Genomic DNA, 22,221 nt, shown 5'->3' with positions numbered 1-22,221 from the left:
GCACAGCAACCCCAGAGACTTCTGAGGTGGGAGGTGAAGCCCTGCGAACACACCTCTGAACGCTGGGTCTGCACGGACAAAGTACAGCCAATTGCCAGTGGGGTGCCATGGAGGGACAGGGGTGAGGTGTGTTAAATGGGCGTTTGTCAGACTTTCCCACTGCCAGGTGGGAAACTGAGGCAAAGGACACTGCCCAATGCCCTGTGGGGTGGGGTTTTTGCCTACGGTTGCAAGCTTTTGAATGTGACTGTCGCATTTTCCCAAACTAATGCGTCGTTCCCTTTCCCGTTTATGAAAAGCTCTCTTTTGTTATACACTGACCAAGACCTTGTCAATGCTCCTGGGTACGTCAGTATAACTGACTTCGCTCTGGGGTGGGAATGAGCCACACTCTGAGTAAGGGAAGTTACACTGACCTCACCCCTGACCCCTATCAGTGCCCCACCCCCAGCACCTCCAGACCCCACTGCCTCCCCCTCAGTGCTTCATTTGTATTGAAAGAGGTGCCAGAGTTCAGCCTCGGCACAAACTAAGCCCTGGCAGGCAGCCCGATCGCAGCCGGGGCTGGCTGGGTGCCCAGCTCTGAAGGCAACGCCACCGCCCACAGCCGCGTGGAAGTAAAGGTGGCCTGGTCTATGGTGCATTGCCACCCTGACCTCTGTGGCTTGCAACGCCTGGCACTTGGCCTGTGGCTCCGGGCGAGCTTTGTTCTGTCACACGGGGCTGCATCTTGCCAGAGCCCACGGCCTCCCACAGCCCTCTGGCCACTCCTGGCTCACGGGGCACCGTTTCCGATTTTGGAGCGTGGGGGGGCGACTTTAACTGTGATTCCAGGGGCTACTTAGGCACCTGAAAACTCTAGGGTTTTGTTGCAGATAACTACTTAGGAATTAGCTGACAGAAGCACTGTATCTAATTGTTATATAAAGAAAGAACAATCTATACAAACTCCAGTTAAAGCCACATTTTAAATTTCTATGTCAATTTAGAGCAATCAGGAGCTAATACAGCAAGATATTCCCAATCCCAAACCTTGAAGTATCAGTCCTGGAGCTTTACCGTAGATCTCAGAAACACACGTTTGATACGTTGTATGCTATTTTTAGTAGAGATAAATAAAAATAAATAAAATCTGCTTACTTTCTCTAATGGAAACACTCAGTGTTTCTGCCATTAACACCTCTATTTTAGTCAATTGTTTTTCACTCCACTAAAAAACATATTTACTTAATTCTAACATATGCGATTAAGGTTTTTTCTACTTTATTAAGAAAGGGAATTTAGTTTTCTAATTATTTTGGCACTTAGGTTTACCGATCACAATCCTGTACGTGACTCACTAACCATTCACCCCATCATTGGTATTAGTATCATACTTGGAACTGCATTTACTTTCATACGAATTTTAAGTTACTTTACAGCTATAACTAAAAATAGAATTTGAAAATAAGCGACCTTCATCTGCAGAGTGTCTAAAGTTTTGTGTTTAGGTAATTTTTTTTAAGTGGCACTGCTAAGGTGAGTACAAGCTAAAGTTACATTCTAGAAGGATACGATTATTTGTACCATTTTTAAGAACATAAGAATGGCCCTAATGGGTCAGACGAAGGTCCATCTAGCCCAGTATCCTGTCTTCCAGTATGATATCGTTACTGGAAAACAAAAGAATCGGTAGCAGCAAAACCTGTCACAAAACTTTACATTTGCACTTTGTCCCCTGAGTACGGTGCAACCAAGACAAGGAGCTCTAGATGCATGTTCCTGCGGTTTCTGACTTTCTCCAGTGACACAAGGATGACTCCTGCAGCTCACTGCACAGTCTCATCCCCTGCTGTGTGTTCAGAGACCTGCTGGGATCTGGGACATAGGGAACGTGACTGGCATTAAACCAATTCCAGGGAAGGCAAAAACACATCCCTGCATTGGCCGGGAATCGAACCCGGGTCAACTGCTTGGAAGGCAGCTATGCTCACCACTATACCACCAATGCAACTGCAAAAAGCAGCTGTCCCAGGTGTCACATGTACTCCTAAAATGATTCATTCCTGCACAGCAGATGGGTGGACACGCAGCAACCTGTCAGTTCTGAGCAGAGACAGGTTCCCACAGTGACTGAAAGATGGGGAGAGGTGTGCTACGTCCCGGGGTGAGGTGTTGTAGGAGTGGGATTTTATGTTGGTATTCTGCATAATTTAAAATAAAGCTTAAAAAAATAAAAAATAACAAAAATAATAATGTAGCATGTATGAAATGTATTGGTGTATGATTTAATCATATCCTGCCAGCCACCCTTTTTGAATAGCAGTAAGGAATGGCCTAATGGGCCATTTGGTAAAGGTACATCCGCGGGAATCTGTGTCTGGGCTGATTTCAAGGCAGTAACAGACCTTTTAAGGTCACCACTTTGCTGTAGGTTTAGCATTTTAAAATAAGTAAAAGAATGCAGTGATTGGTTTTCCTTTGCACTGCAATTTGATGTTCCTGTTCAAAATGTTCTGTGTAAATCAATTCTGTTGTGTGTGTGAATGAGGAATGTGTGTTACGAGGTAAGTGTGAAGGCCACAGCTGAACCAGATGTACGAGGGAGGAACCGGAGCCAGACCCCAAGAGCGCCAGGAGGCTACAACACACCCCCTCCTGAGATGTCAGAAGAGGGCAGATTAACGACTCTAAAGATGAGACAGGCACCTATCAATGGGGACAAGATAGCAGTGATCAAAACCAGCATGGGATAACTCCCTGAGAGACTTGATAAAAGAACAAAATAAAGAATGAAAAGTTCAATTTAAAAAAACAAGCACTCGTCAAACAACAATTAATTACAGCATGACGATGCAAAACTCATCGGCCCCAGTGAAGGAAAATCACTATATAAACAGGGTGCCTTGCCATGAAACTTTGGGTTCATCCTGCCAAGACTTCCCCGGAGCATCGTATCACGACCGACAGAACCCGACTCCTCCCTACCCGTGATCAACCTAGCTGGCCACTGGATTGATCCCAACTCTGTACTGGTAACTATAACATTGACTGGTGGGACAGTGTGTGTGTGTGTGGGGGGGTGTAATTAAATGCATATGCTGATTGTTGGATCTTCAATAAACACGGCATATTGCCTTTTCCCCTGAAAAAGATCCCGTGTGCTTCTTATAAGCATAACAGTGTCGCCAACCCCACCCCTCCCCTCAGAGAAGGGAAACAAAGTTAAATGACCAGAATGACAACCCTTAGCGGAGACAGCTCCTTTTAAAGTAAATGTTTGTGTTTATGCCCGCTATGTACAGCAGGGTTTGATGTTGCTCATTCCGGTCCTCGGGCTCTGCGGCGACAAGGGATGATTCAGGCTGAGGGAAGGGCCTGTGTCCACATTGCTGCTGAACTTTGGTTTGTGGTATTATTACGGGAACACAAAAGAATCTGTAGCAGCAAAAACTGTCACTAAACTTTATATTTGCACTTTTGGTTGCCCAAGACAAGGAGCTACAGATGCACGTTCCTCTGGTTTCTGACTTTCTCAATGACACAAGGGTGACTCCTGCAGCTCACTACATAGTCCCATCCCCTGCCTCCCCCGCTGTGTGTTCAGTGACCTGCTGGGATCTGGGACAGGAATTCTCTCATTCCACTGACAATATGATTATCACACAATGTGACGGACATTAAAGCAATCCCAGAGAAGGCAAAAACACACCCCTGCATTGGCCGGGAATCAAACCCGGGTCAACTGCTTGGAAGGCAGCTATGCTCACCACTATACCACCAATGCCTCTGACAAAAAAAGTGTTCTCCCAGGTGTCACATGTCCCAGCAAAATGACTCACTCCTGCAAATTTAATGAGCAGGAAGAAAAGGAGGACTTGTGGCACCTTAGAGACTCACCAATTTATTTGAGCATAAGCTTTCGTGAGCTACAGCTCACTTCATCGGATGCTGTAACTCACGAAAGCTTATGCTCAAATAAATTGGTTAGTCTCTAAGGTGCCACAAGTCCTCCTTTTCTTTTTGCGAATACAGAGTAACACGGCTGTTACTCTGAAACCTGTCATTACTGAGCAGGATGGATGGACAGGCAGCCACCTGTCAGTTCTGAGCAGACAGGTTCCCACAGTGACTGAAAGATGGGGCGGGGGCCCCACGCCCATCCCTCGTCTGGGAGAAGGGACCTGGGCGTGGAGATAAATTCCCATCATGACAAATCTTACCTGAGAAGGAAGGAGCCAGCGCCTTTTAAAGCAAATGTTTGTGTTCGTTCCTGCTACCTCCAGAGGGGTGTGTTGCTGATTCCAGGCCTGGGGCTCTGCCGGGATCGGGGACGATGCAGGCTGTCACTGAGCTGAAGAAGAGAGATGATTTTTAACAGGGACGGCCACCTCATCTCCATGACACGTGTTCATCCATCACTTGCTAGTGGGTGTGTGGTACATGCAGGCAGCTCCCGCTCCTGGGTCTCTCCTGAGGAAATAAAGTTTCTGTGCAAAATAACAAAACTTTTCTCCGAAGGGAGGGAAAGGAAATGGCCACACGGCGCCAGGGCACAAGTTTCAGAGGGGCAGCCGTGTTAGTCTGTATCAGCAAGAACAACGAGGAGTCCCTGTGGCACCTTAGAGACTAACAAATGTATTTGGGCATAAGCTTTCGTGGTGGGTTCAAGAAGTGGGTTTTAGCCCACGAAAGCTTATGCCCAAATACATTTGTTAGTCTCTAAGGTGCCACAAGGACTCCACTTTGTTTTTTCCAGGACACAAGGATTGTAACACAACAGGATTCCTCTATGTGCAGTGACTCTGACAAGTGCTTCATCTCCCCTCTCCTGGATTCCAAGAGCTGTTAGGTTTCACCCTTGGTAAGCTACAAGGCGGACACAGTTCTATTGATGGTGACACTGGGATGGAAGGATTTGATCGTATTATTAAAAAGATTAGTCGGAACCTGAGCTCTCAGTTCTGTCAGGCTGGTGTCCCCAATTCAGTTCCAAAAGGCCCCCGGGACCCCGCACTCCCCAGCGGGAGTGAAAGGAGACACCCCCAGCTCTGCCCTTAGCTCCAGGCTGACTTATCGGGGTGGGGGGAATTGACTTCTTTGCTGCTGAGAAGGGAGCCAGGCCAGTCCTCTGGGGGCCAGCGTTCCCAGCCTGAGCCAGGCGACTTCCCTGCCTCCTGGGGCCTGCAGGCTTGGACTGGTCCTGGGGACACCCTGCTGCTCACCGAGCCACCGAGCCAACCCTTGGGAAAGGCAGCGGTTTTGCTCCCTACTTCAGCCTTGTCTGAGCAGTGCTCTGGGGAATCCCCGAGAATAAAGACTCAGCACTGCCAACTCTCAGGAGTTTGCCACGAGTTTCAGGAGAATGATTGTTTTCCGTAAAGCCCCAGCTCCTAGAGTCACCTGGCTCTGTGATGATTTCAGCATTCAGTCTCCAAGAAAAAGTAAGTTTCGAGCCCTCCTGGCTGTGGAGAAAGCTACCAAACAGGACCCCAGGGCACGCTAACAGCTCAGCAAGCAGAAGACAAATAAAAAGACCCCCCCAAAGCGATTATTTTGATGTCATCTCATGATTTTAAAGCCAATCTTGTGAGTTTTGAACGTTTGGGGTTGGCCATACTGCAGACTGATTGCTGAAAACCCTCCCCCCACCCCCGATCCAATGCACCCAGACTTTCCTAAAGCATCTACTCCTTCTTCTGCCGGACACTTGCCTGCAGCTGGGAATCCCAGTTCCTGGAAGTGCTTTTCCACAGCCAGTGAGTCCCCACAAGGGCTGAGTCTCGCCACAGGGCTGTTCCGGGGGCCCTGCCCCACCCCAGGCCGGACGGGGCAGTGACCTCACAACACCCCTTTGTGACTACGGGGGACCCTGTAGGGGTGGCAGCTCCATGCTGGGCTCTGCAGTGCCCTAAAAGCCCATAACCCTGCTCCTCACAGCCCCTCCCCCTCACAGAGACACCCCATGGAGCCTCCCCCTCACAGCCCCTCCCTTCACAGTCATACCCTCATGGACCCTGCCCCCACACAGCCCCTCCTCCCACACTGACACCACATAAGCCTCCCCCTCACAGAGACACCCCAGAACCCTCCCCTTCACAGCCCCTCCCCCTCACAGAGACAGCCCATAACCCTCCCCCTCACAGCGTCACCCCATAACTGTCTCCTCACAGCCCCTCCCTTCACAGTGACACCCCCATAGCCCTCCCCTCCACAAAGACACCCCATAACTCTCCCCCTCACAGCCCCTCCCCTCACACTGACACCCCCATGGACCCTCCTCCCAACAGCCCCTCCCCCCACAGAGACACCCCATAATCCTCCCCCTCACAGAGACACCCCATGGAGCCTCCCCCTCACAGCCCCTCCCTTCACAGTCATACCCTCATGGACCCTGCCCCCACACAGCCCCTCCCCTCACACTGACACCACATAAGCCTCCCCCTCACAGCCCCTCTCCCTCACAGAGACAGCCCATAACCCTCCCCCTCACAGCATCACCCCATAACTGTCTCCTCACAGCCCCTCCCTTCACAATGACACCCCCATAACCCTCCCCTCCACAGCCCCACCCCTTCACAGAGACACCCCATAACTCTCCCCCTCACAGCCCCTCCCCTCCCCTCCCCTCACCTCACACTGACACCCCCATGGACCCTCCTCCCAACAGCCCCTCCCCCCATAGAGACACCCCAGAACCCTCCCCCTCCTAGCCCCTCCCCCCACAGAGACACCCCAGAACCCTCCCCCTCACAGCGTCACCCCAGAACTGTCTCCTCACAGCCCCTCCCTTCACAGTGACACCCCCATAGCCCTCCCCTGCCCAGCCCCACCCCCTCACCGAGTCTCCAGTGCGGCGGCGGCCGCGGGGCTGGCAGGGGCGGAGAACGGGGCTCGGTCCCGTCCACACGGAGCGCGGCCGCCGCCCGGGGTGGAGTCGCGGGGCTCTGCCCAGGAAGGGGCTGGAGCAGCCGGGGCTGGCAGGAACCAGCCAGGGCGGAAGCCGGGGGAACAAAGAACAGAAACCCGGGGGCAGCTCCCGGGCTGTGCAATGCAAGACGCTGCTCCCGCGGGGGTCTGTGCGGGGGGGAGCCATTAACCCCTCCCTGCCCAGCCGGGGGGTGAGGGGGCGACTTTCTCCAGCTGGGACCAGCCCCTGAGCCAGAGACTGCAGGTGAGTGAGAGGGACCTGGGGGAAATGCTGGTGACAGGCAGGGAAGTGTCTCTCTTTGCAAAGAGCTGGGGGGGTCCTCAGACCTCACAGCCCCCGGGGGTCCAGCTCCGGTCAGGAGCAAAACGGAGGGAGGTGGCAGGAAGGGAAGGGATGACAAATAAGCCGGAGGTGGTGGAGGAACCAGTGCTGCTGGTTGGAGAGGGAGGGTACGGGAGGGGACCCCTTTTATTGGACCAGCTTCTTTTGGGGGGAGAGACAAGCTGGACACAGAGCTGGGCTTCGGGCCTGGGTGTGTATGGACCATTCCTAGGCAAGCCCTTCGCGCCCTGATTTAATGTGGAGATAAAATCCCTTCAGATCCGGGGGGGCTTTTTCTCCCCTATTCAGGGGTCAGCAACGTGTCCGCACAGGGACGCAGGTGTCCGCGGTACAAATGTTGAGGCTCGTGGGGGGGCGGGTTCCCCGCAAGTGGCTCTCCATCCCTGAGACCTCGGTGACATTGGGGGGCCCCACATCTGACCAGCCACTGCCAGCAGTGGGGGACCCCTGCAGCATCCCAGCCGCCATGGGTGCTGGGGGGGACCTCTCCCAGCCTGCAGGGTGGCGGCCCCCCACCCCAGTTCCCAGCCCCGCAGGGTGGTGGGTCCCCTCAGCTCCCAGCCATTGCAGGTGGGGGGGACGGGACAGGTCACAGCTTGAGTGAATTTTTGTTAATTGCTTGTGACTTGGTCATGATGTTTACTAAAAATATTCACGACAAAATCGTAGCCTTAATAATGGTACTAACGCGTCCCTGTCTTTACTGGCAATTCCTCGCCTGATGAATCCTACGACTGCATTAGCCTTTTTCCTGCCTGCCTCACATTGGTGGCTCATAGTCACCCTGTGATCAACCCGTACAATCAGGTCTTTCTCCTCCTCTGTTGCTTCCCTCTGAAAAGTCCCCGGCTTATAACAAAAAGCTCTTGTTGTTAGTCCCTACGCGCGTGACCTTGCACTTTTCACTATTAAATTTCATCTCATTTCTAGTTTTCAAGGTCATCCAGGTCTTCTTGCATGATATTCCAGTCCTCCTCTGTCTTGGCAATCTCCCAGCTTTGTGTCATCTGCAAGTTCTGTTAACGCACTCCCACTTTTTGTGCCAAGGTCATAGGCTCTGACTCCGTGGATGCTCTGGGGCTGGCCTGCCCCCCCCCCCCCGTCAGCTGGGGCAGGAAGAGGCAGGTGAAATGGGGCCTTGTGGGAAGGGGTGGAGTGGGGCCTGGGCCTGGGATGGAGCAAGAGTCGAGCACCCCGCCGGGAACTCAGTAAGTTGGCACTTCTGGCCAAGGTCATTAATAAAAATGTTAAATAAGACGGGTCCCAAGACCGATTCCCTGAGGAACTCCACCAGTAACCTCCCTCTGGCCTGACAACTCACCGTTCACTGTGACCCCTTATAATCTCCCCTTTAAGCAGGTCCTTATCCACCTTTCAATGCTCATATTAATCCACATCTACAATTCAACGAATGCTTTCCCATGTGGAACTGCCGCAAATGCCTTCTGATATCCAGGTAGATTAGTTCAACTGCATTTCCTTTGTCTAAAAGATCAGTTATCTTCTCCAAGAAGGAGATCAGTTTGGTCTGGCACGATCGATCTTTCGTAAAACCATGTTGTATTTTATCCCACTTACTCTATGTCCTTATCTACTTTCTCTCTCAAAATTTGTTCCAAGGCCTTGCATACAGTTGAGGTCAAACTCACAGGCCTGAATTGTCCTGGATCACTTTCCCTCCCCCTCACCCCTTTCTTTAAAATAGGGACTATATTAGCAATTCTCCAGTCATAGGATACAACCCTCAAGTTTACAGTCCTGGTGAGAAGGGTTGGATCTGTTCTGTAATAAAGTGACCAAGCATTTTCCCAGGGTAGAATCATAGAAATGTAGGGCTGGCATGAGCCTCGAGAGGTCATCTAGTCCAGCCCTGAGGCAGGATCAAGGAAACCTAGATCATCCCTGCATGCGTGTGTCCAACCTGCTCTTAAAAACTTCCAATGGTGAGGATTTCATGGCCTCCCTTGGTAACCTATTCCAGTACTGAAGTAGCCTTTTTTGCAACAGTCACATGTTCGACTTAGAGTTAATCTGTGATCCACAAATTAACCCCCAGAGCCTTTTCAGCCTCGTCAGTTGTTCCCCCTTATGTAGTTGTGTGTTTGTAGCAGTTTCCACTTCTCTTTACTGCATTGCATCATGTTGATTTCAGACCAGTTCTCCAATGTGTCAGCATCGTTTTGAATTCTAATCCTGTCTCCCAAAGAACTCCCAACCCCTCCCAGCTTGGTGTTAGCCCCAAGTTGTATAAGCATCCGGTCCATTGTCCAAGTCATTCATGAAAATTTTGAATGGTACTAGACCCAGCACTGACCCGTGTGGAGCCCCACTAGATTTGACCTCCTGGTTTGACAGTGAACCATCAATAATTACTCTGTGAGTATGGTCTTCCAACAAATGGTGCACCCACCTGAACATAAGAACGGCCACACTGGGTCAGACCAATGGTCCATCTAGCCCAGTATCCTGTCTTCCGACAGTGGCCAGTGCCAGGTGCCCCAGAGGGAATGAACAGAACAGGGAATCATCCAGTGATCCATCCCCTGTCGCTTGTTCCCAGCGTCTGGCAAACAGAGGCTAGGGACACCATCCCTGTCCACCTTGGCTAATAGCCATTGCTGGACCATCCTCCATGAACTTATTTAGTTCTTTTTTGAACCCTGTTGTGGTCTTGGTCTTCACACCATCCTCTGGCAAGGAGTTCCACAGGTTGACTGTGCCTTGTGTGAAGAAATACTTCTTATCTTATCTATCTTATCGTAATTTCATTCTAGACCACATTTTCCTAGTATACTTATTAGAATGTCATGTGGGACTCTATCAGAAGACTTTACTAAAATCAAGATATATCACATCTGCAGCTTCCCTCTCATCCATGAGATCAATCAACCTGTCAGAGAAGGAAAAATGGTTGCTTTGGCATGATTTGCTCTTGACAAATACATGCTGATTATAGAAAAGGAGTACTTGTGAGTCTCTAAGGTGCCACAAATACTCCTTTTCTTTTTGTGGATACAGACTAACACGGCTGCTACTCTGAAACCTGTCATTATGCTGATTATAATTTGTTATCCGACTGTCATTTAAGTGCTTACAAATTGATTTGTTCCAGTATCATTCCAGGTATTGAAGTAAGGCTTGATGGTCTTTATTTCTCCACAGCCTCTTTCTTCCCCTTTTTGAAGATAGATACATAGGTCCTTTGGGACCTCACCTGTCCTCCATAAGTTCCTGAAGATAATTGCTCATGGTTTTGAGATTGCTTCAGCTAGTTCCTTAAATACCCTAGGATGAATTTCATCAGGCCCTGCTGGCTTGAAATACATCTAACTTCCCTAAATATTTTTCAATCAGTTCTTTCTCTAGTCTGGTTTCTGTTCCCTCGCCCTCATTGTTTATAATTGTTTAAAGTGTCTGGTTATAATTCATCTTTTTAGTGAAGGCTAAACAATTGGCATTAAACACCTCAGTCTCCTTGATGCCCTCTATTATTCGCTCTCCTTCCCTACTAAGTAGAGGACCTCAACTTTCTTTTACTGTTCTCTTGCTCTGAGAACCCTTATCTTATTGCCTTTTATGTCCCTTTCTAGCGGTATGTCTACATACGAACTGTTAGAGGATATTGTGAAGCCCAAGACTATAACAGGGTTAAAAAAAAGAGCTAGATAAATTCATGGAGGATCGATCCATCAATGGTTACTAGCTGGGATGAGCAGGGAAGGTGTCCCTCGCCTCGGTTTGCCAGAAGCTGGGAATGAGCGACAGGGGATGGGTCACCGGATGGTTCCCTGTTCTGTTCACAGGACACTGGGAAAGATGGACCTTTGGTCTGACCCAGTCTGGCCGTTCTTATGTTCTTAAGTTACGGCGACACTGCTACACCCTGACAGCAGGACGGCTATAATGTTTCAGTGAAGACGCTATCTATGATGATGGGAGGGATTCTTCCACTGGCATAGGCACCGAATCTGTGGGTGCTCGGGGCACCCATGAAAAAAAATTAACGGGTGCTTAGCACCCACGGGCAGTCCCACTGCCTCCCACCCGCCGGCGGCCCTGCCCATCAGCTCCTCCCCCTCCCTCCCAGCATCTCCGCCTGCCTCAAGTCAGCTGTTCGGCAGCATGCAGGAGGCACTGGGAGGGAGAGCGGGGCATGGGGTATGCTCGGGGGAGGGAGTGGAACTGGGTGGGGAAGAGGCGGGGTGGGGATGGGAAGATGCAGGGCAGGGGTGGGGGTTTGGGGGAAGGGGTGGGGTGAGGTCAGGGCCTGAGGCTGAGTGGGGGTTGAGCACTCCTGGGGAAAGCTGGAAGCCGGCACCTGCGAGCATTGGTTCTCCACCTCCCTGAGAGGGGGTAGCTAGGTCGATGGGGAAAATTCTCGGTGTAACTCTTTCTGATTTTGTCCCTGCCTGCTTCTGCTTTTCATTTCTTCATGGATCTACATAGGCCTCTCACTATTCTGCCTATCTTTCCTTCACATCAGGATAGTTTGCTGTTGCTAGGGTTGCCAACTCTCCCAGTTTGGCCGGGAGCCTCCCAGCATCGGGCTTTATCTCCCAGAGGCTACTGAAGCCAATGTGGGACATTTTAAGCTGATAAAAGTCCAGCGGGGCTAAGGCAGGCTCCCTACCTGCCCTGGCTCCACGCCGCTCCCGGAAGCGGCCAGCATGTCCACCAGCAGCTCCTAGGAGGAGGCATGGCCAGGGGGTCTCTGCGCGCTGACCCCGCTCCGAGTGCCGACTCCGCAGCTCCCATTGGCCGGGAACAGGGAACCGCGGCCAATGGGAGCTGTGGGGCCAGTGCTTGCAGGCAGGGGAAGTGCGCAGAGCTGCCTAGGAGCCGCTGCCGGACATGCCGCCACTTCCGGGAGCTGCCTGAGGTAAGTGCCACCAGGCCAGAGCCTGCACCCAGAACTCCCTCCTGCACCCCCACCCCCTGCCCTAGCCCCCTCATGCACCCAAACTCCCTCCCAGAGCCCACACCCTGAACCCCCTCCTGCACCCCAACCCACTGCCCCAGGTTCAGCCTGGAGCTCTCTCCCACACTCCAAACCACCCCCCAGTCCAGAGCCCGCACCCCAGTGCCCTGCCTCAGCCTGGTGAAAGTGAGTTAAGGGTGGGGGAGAGCGAGCGACAGAGGGAGGGGGGTCTGGAGTGGCGGGGGAGGTGTCTCGGAAAAGGGGCAGGGCATGGCCTTGGGGAAGGGGGCAGGGCAAGGGTGTTTGGGTTTGTGTGATTAGACAGTCAGCAACCCTAGCTGTTGCTCCTTGAATATTTTCTCTTTGAGGAACTGTCGCCTCTCCTAAACACCTTTTTCCCTCCGATTTTCTACACATGGGGCCTTACCTACCAGATCTCTCTGTGCATTGAACTCTGCTTTTTGGAAGTCCATTGGCCTTATTCTCCTGCTTTCACTCAGGTCCTTTCCTTACAGTCATGACGTCTACCATTTCATGCTCACTTTCACCCAAATTGCCTTCCACCTTCAGATTCCTGCCTAGGGCCCGACCAAAGTCACCGTCCATTTTGGTCAATTTCGCCGTCATAGGATTTTAAAAATCGTCAGTGTCATGATTTCAGATATTTAAATCTGAAGTGTCACGGTGGTGTAACTGTCAGGGTCCTGACCCCAAAAGAGTTTGGGGGGGGGGGTCACAATGTTATTGTAGGGGGGTCATGGAATGGCCACCCTGATTTCTGCGCTGCTGCTGACGGCGACGCTGCCTTCAGAGCTGGTCAGCCAGAGAGCGGTGGCTGCTGGCCGGGCGCCCGGCTCTGAAGGCAGCTGCCAGCCGCAGCGCAGAAGTAAGGACGGCGTGGGATGGTTTTGCCACCCTTCGTTGCACCCTGCTGCCCTCAGAACTGGGCCCTCTCTGGCTCAGCAGCTGCCACTCTCCGGCCGCCCAGCTCTGAAGGCAGCGCAGAAGTAAGGGTGGCAATCCTGCGACCCCCCTACAATAACCTTGTGACTCCCCACATTTGAGAAATGCTGGTGAAATCTGTATAGTACAGGGTAAAAGCTCACAAAACCCCAGATTTCACGGGGGAGACTAGATGTCACGGTCTGTGATGTGTTTTTCACGGCCATGAATTTGGTAGGCCCCTATTCATAACCAATTTCCCCTTGCTCGACAGAATCCAGTCTAAAGTAGCTGTCCCCCTTGTTACGACTTCCATCTTCTGAAACAAATTTGTCACCAGTACATTCCACAGACTCACTGAATATTTTGTGTTTGTTCATATTACGTTTCCCAACAGATGTTTGGGTAATTAGTTCCCCCCTCCCTCATTTCTACGTGTGTTTTGGATATTTCAGTTGTTTGTGTGGCAGAGTCTAGAACGTCTGTCTTCGGGGAAAGAACCTGGGGGGAATCGTGCTATGAAATCATAGAAGGTCATGGTTGGAAGGGACCTCAGGAGGTCATCTAGTCCCACCCCCTGCTCAAAGCAGAACCAACACCAACTAAATCATCCCAGCCAGGGCTTTGTCAAGCCGGGCCTTAAAAACCTCTAAGGAAGGAGATTCCACCACCTCCCTAGGGAACCCATTCCAGTGCTTCACCACCCTCCTAGTGAAATAGTGTTTCCCAACCTAGACCTCCCCCACTGCAACTTGAGACCATTACTCCTCATTCTGTCATCTGCCACCACTGAGAACAGCTGAGCTCCATCCTCTTTGGGATCCCCCTTCAGGTAGTTGAAAGCTGCTATCAAATCCCCACTCATTCTTCTCTTCTGCAGACTAAACAATCCCAGTTCCCTCAGCCTCTCCTCATAAGTCATGTGCCCCAGCTCCCTAATCATTTTTGTTGCCCGCCGCTGGACTCTCTCCAATTTGTCCACAATCCCTTCTGTAGTGGGGGGACCAAAACTGGACGCAATACTCCAGGTGTGTCCTCACCAGTGCCGAATAGAGGGGAATAATCACATCCCTCGATCTGCTGGCAACGGTCTTACTAATACAGCCCAATATGCCATTGGCCTTCTTGGCAACAAGGGCACACTGTTGACTCATATCCAGCTTCTCGTCCACTGTAATCCCTAGGTCCTTTTCTGCAGAACTGCCGCCGAGCCATTCGGTCCCTAGTCTGTAGCGGTGCATGGGATACTTCCGTCCTAAGTGCAGGACTCTGCCCTTGTCCTTGTTGAACCTCATGAGATTGAACTAAATGAATTAAAGCCTGTTCTGAAATCTCTCCAGTTGCCCTTATTGCCCGGGCAGGCTGCAGAATAACATCCATGTTTTCTTTCAGTTCATCCCAGCCTCCCGTGGGACAGGGAAGGGCAATGGCTGCCATGGAGCCCGTTCAGGTAGGGATTATGGGGCAGTTGCTGGTGGGTCCCTGCTGGAGGGAGAGGGGCAGCAACCAGCTCGGAGGTGGGAGCTTCTGCGGGTTTGGTCTGGAGGTGGGAGAGAGAGGGAGGGGGACAGGGTGTGGCAAACCTTCTGGGACTTGGGGGTCTAGATTCTAGGGGCAGACCCAGGGGCATTGAGGGAGGAAATGGCACTATCATGGAACAGGAAGCAAAGCTCCTGGGCAGGGCTAGAAACCTGTATGACAATCCCATGCTGGAGCATGACCCTGCTAGTCAGAGGCTGCTATGACATATGAAGGGGGCACCCACCAGTGCGGCCTGGGGGAGATGCCACCACACCCCCCCACATAGCCAGCTGCTGGTATTGGGGGAAGTGTTGGGATTCCTACTGGGGGCTGTCCCTTCCCATGGCTGGGGGTCTCCATCTCCTGTATATCAGCCTCTGGCTATTAGGGGAGTGATGAATGTGAAGACCCCTGCCCCCTCTCTCTGCTGGGAGGGGTGAGGGTCTCTCTCTTTCTCCCCTCACCCCGATGCCTCCTGGGTGCTCTGAGCAAGGTGGGGGTGAGTGAGTGTGACGGGTTCCCCCCCGGGGGTGCCACGTGGACCTGGGGTACCACTGAGCTCCCCTGACCCACCAGCCTGGGCTCCCTTTTACACTGGACTGCTGAGACACGCTGCAAAGCCCGCTCAGGGCTGAACTTTCTCCAGCATACACACAGGTAAGGACACACCCCGGTGCAGTTACGTGCAGGCAGGCTTTCTCCCCACCTCGCCACGCCACCCTCACTTCCGCGCCGCTGCCTTCAGAGAGGGCCCAGTTCTGAGGGCAGCAGGGCGGAACGAAGGGTGGCAAAACCATCCCACGCCGTCCTTACTTCTGCGCTGCGGCTGGCAGCTGCCTTCAGAGCCGGGCTCCCGGCCAGCAGCCACCGCTCTCCGGCCACCCAGCTCTGAAGGCAGCGTCGCCGTCAGCAGCAGCGTAGAAATCAGGGTGGCAATTCCATGACCCCCCTACAATAACATTGTGACCCCCCCCCAACTCTTTTGGGGTCAGGACCCTGACAGTTACACCACCGTGACACTTCAGATTTAAATATCTGAAATCATGACACTGACGATTTTTAAAATCCTATGACGGCGAAATTGACCAAAATGGACGGTGACTTTGGTCGGGCCCTAGGCAGGAATCTGAAGGTGGAAGGCAATTTGGGTGAAAGTGAGCATGAAATGGTAGACGTCATGACTGTAAGGAAAGGACCTGAGTGAAAGCAGGAGAATAAGGCCAATGGACTTCCAAAAAGCAGAGTTCAATGCACAGAGAGATCTGGTAGGTAAGGCCCCATGTGTAGAAAATCGGAGGGAAAAAGGTGTTTAGGAGAGGCGACAGTTCCTCAAAGAGAAAATATTCAAGGAGCAACAGCTAGGGTTGCTGACTGTCTAATCACACAAACCCAAACACTCTTTCCCCTCCCCTTTCCCCAAGGCCATGCCCTGCCCCTTTTCCGAGACACCTCCCCCTCCCCCCGTCGCTCGCTCTCCCCCACCCTTAACTCACTTTCACCGGGCTGAGGCAGGGCACTGGGGTGTGGGCTCTGGGCTGGGGGGTGGGGCCGAGGGGTTTGGAGTGTGGGAGAGGGCTCTGGGCTGAGCCTGGGACAGGGGCTTGCATAAAATGCATCATAACTATGATATAATTATATCATACTAATATCCCTATGAAGAATATGGGGTACAGGGTTACAGTGGGATTCTGCTGCCTGCCTGTCTCCCTGAGCTCCCGTGTGATTGACCTTCCTCCCCGGTGAGTCATGGGGTTGTCAGTGGGGCAGCAGGTTCTGAGTGTTGGACTCTTGCTCTTTCAGGGGCCGGTGACCTTCGAGGAGGTGGCTGTGTATTTCACCAGAGAAGAGTGGGCTCTGCTGGACCCCGCTCAGAGAGCCCTCTACAGAGACGTCATGCAGGAGAACTATGAGACTGTGACCTCACTGGGTAAGGGTTCCCGTCCCCTCAGTTCTTAGAAGGGGGAAATGAAGAGTTAAGTTTCACCCCACCCCTACAATGCAACCTTAACTCTGCCCTGTTTCAGCATCACCCCAACATGCCAGTGACAGACACCCCAGCGCTGTGCCCTGCCCTGCCCCAGAACACTCTGGGAACAGAGCCCAGGAGCAGAACAGCACTGAGTCCAACGTTTTCTCTTTGCTGAGGGAAAACTTGGATTCACGTCTGGCATAAAGAACAGAAGCTGCCTGCACCTGGCCAACACTCAAACACCGAGCCACACAAACCATCTGAGACGTATAAAATGTTACCACCCCAGGACCCTGGGGCTGAGAATTCCTTGTGGGACATCACCTTCACTGAGCCTGGAGATCACTAGCATGGACGTCACCAGGCTGCTGCTGATCCCTGTGGCAAGAACTCATCCTTGTGCACCCTCACTGTCACAACCTACCACACTGAGCACTGAAATGGGGCAGACTCAGTCCCTTAGGGTTCACATGCACCTCTCCGCATATCACTGTCACAGCTCTGCCAAGCTGCTCCAACTAATCCCTCCACCGTCCGATTACAGCTACACCTGACCCAGTGCACACAGCCGGAGGGCATGCGGAGAAATGCTGGGATTCCAGTCTGTGGAAAACACAAACCACAGCATGTTCTCATAGTCCTTCCTCGTATCTATTATAGTTTCAAAGACTTTAAGGCCAGGAGGGACTATCAGGCCACTAGTTTTACATCCTGCATAACGCAGGCCATAGAAATTCATCCAGTTACTGCAGTACGGAGATGAGTATCTTGTGTTGGACTAAGTCATCTTCCCAAAAGGCATCCAGTCTTGATTTGAAGACTTCAACAGATGGAAAGTTGGCCACTTCCATTGGTATTTTGTTAGTCTTTGCGCCACCCTTCCAGATCTATTTCCAGGGGGTATTGCCACCTCCAGAGCTAGGGGGCGAGGACAAAATTAAAAGCGCTTTGTAGGGGTGGCAGGTACATAAACTCTTCATTTCAGTCCTTCATTTCCTCATGTTAAGTTTAGCTACCATCCACGTGCTGGAAGGGCACGAGGCAGCACTGGGCCACCATAACTTTGCTTTAATGTCATTTGTGGGCATTTCATTTCCTTGGTTTTTAATGGACTTTTTTCGCTGTATAATGTCTGTACACTCGAGCTTTGATGGCATTGCTATGTCCAGTAGGGATGTGATTTTTCTTTTTTTTTTTTTCACACAACTAACTGACCAGAGCAATGTTGGCAAAACTTTTCAGTAGCGAGCAGGCCAAACTCTACGTGTGAATGTTAGAACAGTTCAAAATATTGCTCTTAGCTCAGAAATGTTTGGTATCAGGGCAAAGCTTCCAAGAATGCAGGATGCAAGAAAAATCCGCAACACACACTGTGTGAAAGTTAACAGTGGTAGGGCTCAAGTCCAGTGGCCACAGCTTGTCCTCCTGAGGCAACCAATTACTGTGAGAGCAGACTGTTGGGAACCTTCTCGTTACCCGCAAAAAAAAAGTAGCCTATACCCTATCGAGGGCTCAAGGCATGACCCGGTCAATTTAGGTACTCCCATCCTTTCCCTACTGAGGGCTCGAGGTATAAAGCACCTACCTTTACCCATGGGGCTCAGGGAAAACCTGGTCAATTTAAGTACCCAGGGGGTTTGGGGCTCTACGGGTCTGCAGAACCTTTTCCCCTTGAAAGAACCTTAGACAATTATGCTCTAAACATCTATTTATTAGCAACACACACAGAATCAATACCCCCGGAGTGCTGCCTAGAACTGGGGTACAGCTGAGCCCTCTGTCACACCAATCTGGGTTCCCTCTTGCCCTGTGAGGTTGTGACAAACTGCAAAGCCCTCCAAGCTTGCACTTACACCAATATCCACAGGCAGGGACCACCTGTGTTCACTGAATGCTCTGTCAGCCACTGCACGAACCAACCACCGAGAGGCTCCAGCCAAAATATACTCAGCTCCCCAGCCTAGGACCCCGGAGCTATACTGTCCTGCCCTGGTCAAAAACCTGACCAGTATGAATTTATTACCCAGTCCTCCACTTCTACAAAGGAAAGTGGACGTGCACCGGCTCTTTTTCCTGAGCTGAGATTTTTCCCTTTGCACTTCAGACAACACACAGTGTTTTAGGTAAAATATACAATACATTTATTAACTACAGAAAGGTAGATTTTAAGTGATTATAACTGATAGCAAACAGATCAAAGTAGGTTTCAGAGTAGCAGCCGTGTTAGTCTGTATTCGCAAAAAGAAAAGGAGGACTTGTGGCACCTTAGAGACTAACCAATTTATTTGAGCATGAGCTTTCGTGAGCTACAGCTCACTTCATCGGATGCATACTGTGGAAAGTGTAGAAGATCTTTTTATATACACATAAAGCATGAAAAAATACCTCCTCCCACCCCACTCTCCTGCTGGTAATAGCTTATCTAAAGTGATCTAGATTTCCACTCCATACGGCTAAATGCAGTGTGATCACTTTAGATAAGCTATTACCAGCAGGAGAGTGGGGTGGGAGGAGGTATTTTTTCATGCTTTATGTGTATATAAAAAGATCTTCTGTACTTTCCACAGTATGCATCCGATGAAGTGAGCTGTAGCTCACGAAAGCTTATGCTCAAATAAATTGGTTAGTCTCTAAGGTGCCACAAGTCCTCCTGTTCTTTTTTAGATCAAAGTAGGTTACTTAGCAAAACACAAGCTAAGCCTAATAGACAACACAGGATTTGAATCAAACAGTGTCTCACCCTGTTAGATAGTACCAGCAGTTCATCAAGCTTCCATACACCGGCTAGAAATCCCTTTAGCCTGAGACCAGCACTTTGTGTCCATTTATTCTTTTGTGTAGAGACTGTCCGGTTTGGCCAATGTACGTGGCAGATATATCCCCTTATGTGCCAGCAATGCCCCTCTGCCATGTACATTGGCCAAACCGGATAGTCTCTACGCAAAAGAATAAATGGACACAAATCTGACATAAGGAATTATAACATTCAAAAACCGGTAGGAGAGCACTTCAATCTCCCTGGTCACTCAATAACAGACTTAAAAGAGGCAATTCTTCAACAAAAAAACTTCAAAAACAGACTCCCACGAGAAACTGCAGAACTGGAATTAATTTGCAAACTGGACACCATCAAATTAGGCCTGAATAAAGACTGGGAGTGGATGACTACAAAAACAAATTTCCCCTTGCTGATACTCACACCTTCTTGTTAACTGTTTGATATGGGCCACCTTGATTACATTGGCCTCATTAGCACTACAAAGGTGATTGCCACTCCTTCTTGTCAACTGTTGAGAATAGCCCACTTCCACCTTAATTGAATTGGCTCATTAGCACTGACCCCCCACTTGGTAAGGCAACTCCCATCTTTTCATATGCTGTGTATTTATACCTCTCTATTGTATTTTCCACTCCATGCATCTGATGAAGTGGGTTTTAGCCCACGAAAGCTTATGCCCAAATAAATTTAGTCTCTAAGGTGCCACAAGGAGTCCTCGTTGTTTTTGGAGATTAGTCAGGAGACCATTAGAACCATAATCTGAGCCCCAGGCAGGTGCAAGAAGATGTTATAAGAGGGAAATGATTTTTTTGTAACCGGCTGCTTTGAGGGGGGCTGTCTCTCAGGAACCTCTTGATGCAATCAACCCCTTTTTTTGGACCAATAACCCTGCCCCCAACCCCCATGATGTTGGGTATATCTCAAGACTATCGGAGTAATCATGTGAATTTTAGAGAAATTAAAATAGTCGACCTGTAAAGAGAAAGTAATACTGAACCTTAACTCCAGTAGAGCTGGCCTGCCACTGTATTAACTTCCCAGAGGTGGGGAGGGTGTGACAGCCAGGTGGGACCATCTGCTGACAGGAGACCATGTGAGGTTCCTCTCCAAGAGTCCTGGGGAGAAGGGAGAGCAGGGAGCAGGGGGAAGATGATGGGGAGCTGGTGCTCGTAGGGTGCCGCAAAGCGGGGAGGGCTGAGAGCAGTGGGAGGAAGGAAGGAGGAGGGAGGGAGTCGGGGACAGGTGCATCTGGGAACTGGCAATGGGATGGGTTGGGCTGGGGGAGCAGGAGACTGGGAATGAGGAAAATGAGGGCCCAGCAGTGGTGCTGTTGGTGGGGGAGGATTGCGTAGAAGATCTGGGTTACTGGGGAGTGGGGAACACGGGATTGTGAGGAGGGGAGAGGGAAGGGGTTGGTGAGGGGTTGCTTTAGGGAGCAGGGAGGGTCTGGTGGAGTTGGGAAGGGACAGATGCACGAGGGCAGGGATTTGGGGCACGCTACTGAGGCTGCCTTTGCCAAACTCTCTAATGCCCTCTCCCTAGGCACAGCTCAGAACCCGCCCTCCATCCTCATCCTCTTTGGCCTGTCAGCCTCCTCTGACACCTCTGACCATTGAAATGTTGTTGTCTCTTGTCTCCTCCCGGTCCCCCCCCACCTGTCTAAACTCTCCTTCAGTGTGCCCTTAGGAGCATCCCTTATACACCCCTCCAACTTTCTGCGGGATCTACCAGGCTCTGTCTGTTGTCAGATATTGGCTGATTGTGTGTTCTGGCTGTGAGCCATCCCAGCTCTGTGCAATGAACTGCCCAATGACCACAGACCCGGTTTGTAGCGAAGGCGTTCAGCCAGGTTTATTGTCAACGAAGCATGGTACCAGTATCCCGCAGACTCTACCGGACCATTAATTCATGTATCCCCGTAACAATGGACCAGCTCAGTGAACGGTGGGACTTTCTGTTCCTCCTTAGGCTAGACAGAGATACTCCCTTTGAGCTTTCATTTTATACATCAATACAAACAAGTTACGCATTGCCCCTCTGACGCGGTTAGCTACCACCCCGTACCTTGTACATGTTGGGTCAATCAAAGCATCTCTATCCATCACACTGTTACCCCGACCTTATCTGTAGGAGCGGTCACTCACTACCTTCGGGGAATGTGTTCGCTCCAGTGTCTGTGCCTAGCACTGGTCAGGAATGTGTGAGTTTTTGCAATACCAGCCCTGTTCTCAGGGCTGTCCTTAGGATTTATGGGGCGCAATGCAGTATTATTAAACTGGTGCCCCTATTCCTGATGGTAACCCGGGCTTGCATGCGTATTTTAGATAGGAGGGGGTCTTTTGAAGGATTTATTTAAAAAACTATATGGCTGAAGATTCAAGCATTTTAGGCTAAAGATGAATACTCAGCTTGTGCATCTAAATATCTATGCAAGGATTTTTTAGAGATGTGATTTTATAATCTTCACCAACACACTAATGAAATATTTTTAAAGCAAATTTTAAACTAAGGTCCTGTAGACTAACATGTTCTGAGTAAATATTACAGTCATGTACAATTGTTTTGGACAGTAAATTCAGAAACTGACAGTATATACCTGGGGGTTGGCAAATGCCTTCTTTACCACTTGAATGGCTCTTTAACAGTTTCAATGTTGTGCTAATAGGTCTGGCAGGCTGGAGGCTTTTTCATTTTTAACAGGTTTCAGAGTAACAGCCGTGTTAGTCTGTATTCGCAAAAAGAAAAGGAGGACTTGTGGCACCTTAGAGACTAACCAATTTATTTGAGCATAAGCTTTCGTGAGCTACAGCTCACTTCATCGGATGCATACTGTGGAAAAT

The 22,221-nt window shown here is 50.7% G+C and overlaps 2 protein-coding genes and 2 non-coding genes across 7 annotated transcripts in view; 1 reads left to right on the top strand and 3 right to left on the bottom strand.

Annotated features, from left to right (window-relative positions):
- Positions 1-22,221, bottom strand: part of LOC141978932 (E3 ubiquitin-protein ligase TRIM11-like) — a 56,672-nt gene that overhangs the window by 8,582 nt on the left and 25,869 nt on the right. The window contains exon 5 of the mRNA XM_074941328.1: positions 4,203-4,333. Coding sequence (XP_074797429.1) covers positions 4,256-4,333 — 78 coding nt within the window. The 3' untranslated portion in view covers positions 4,203-4,255. The remainder of the gene's footprint in view (positions 1-4,202; positions 4,334-22,221) is intronic.
- TRNAG-UCC (transfer RNA glycine (anticodon UCC)) lies at positions 1,919-1,990 on the bottom strand. Its single transcript has one exon. It is a non-coding gene; the product is annotated as a tRNA-Gly (tRNA).
- Positions 3,695-3,766, bottom strand: TRNAG-UCC (transfer RNA glycine (anticodon UCC)). The gene has a single exon. It is a non-coding gene; the product is annotated as a tRNA-Gly (tRNA).
- LOC141978916 (uncharacterized) overlaps positions 6,985-22,221 on the top strand; it is a 28,070-nt gene continuing 12,833 nt past the window's right edge. For 2 of the 4 annotated variants that reach the window (XM_074941296.1, XM_074941295.1), the window contains exons 1-3: positions 6,985-7,153; positions 14,505-14,562; positions 16,434-16,560. In XM_074941296.1, the coding sequence (XP_074797397.1) occupies positions 14,539-14,562; positions 16,434-16,560 (151 nt within the window). In that variant the 5' untranslated portion in view covers positions 6,985-7,153; positions 14,505-14,538. Of the gene's footprint in view, positions 7,154-14,504; positions 14,563-16,433; positions 16,561-22,221 lie in introns of those variants that run through there. The other 2 variants (XM_074941294.1, XM_074941297.1) reach the window with 2 other exon arrangements.

The sequence above is a fragment of the Natator depressus genome, chromosome 28 (genome assembly GCF_965152275.1).
Source record: "Natator depressus isolate rNatDep1 chromosome 28, rNatDep2.hap1, whole genome shotgun sequence".
NCBI lineage: Eukaryota > Metazoa > Chordata > Testudines > Cheloniidae > Natator > Natator depressus.
Note: the sequence above shows the minus strand (reverse complement) of the source record. Positions and strands in the feature narration are given on the sequence as shown.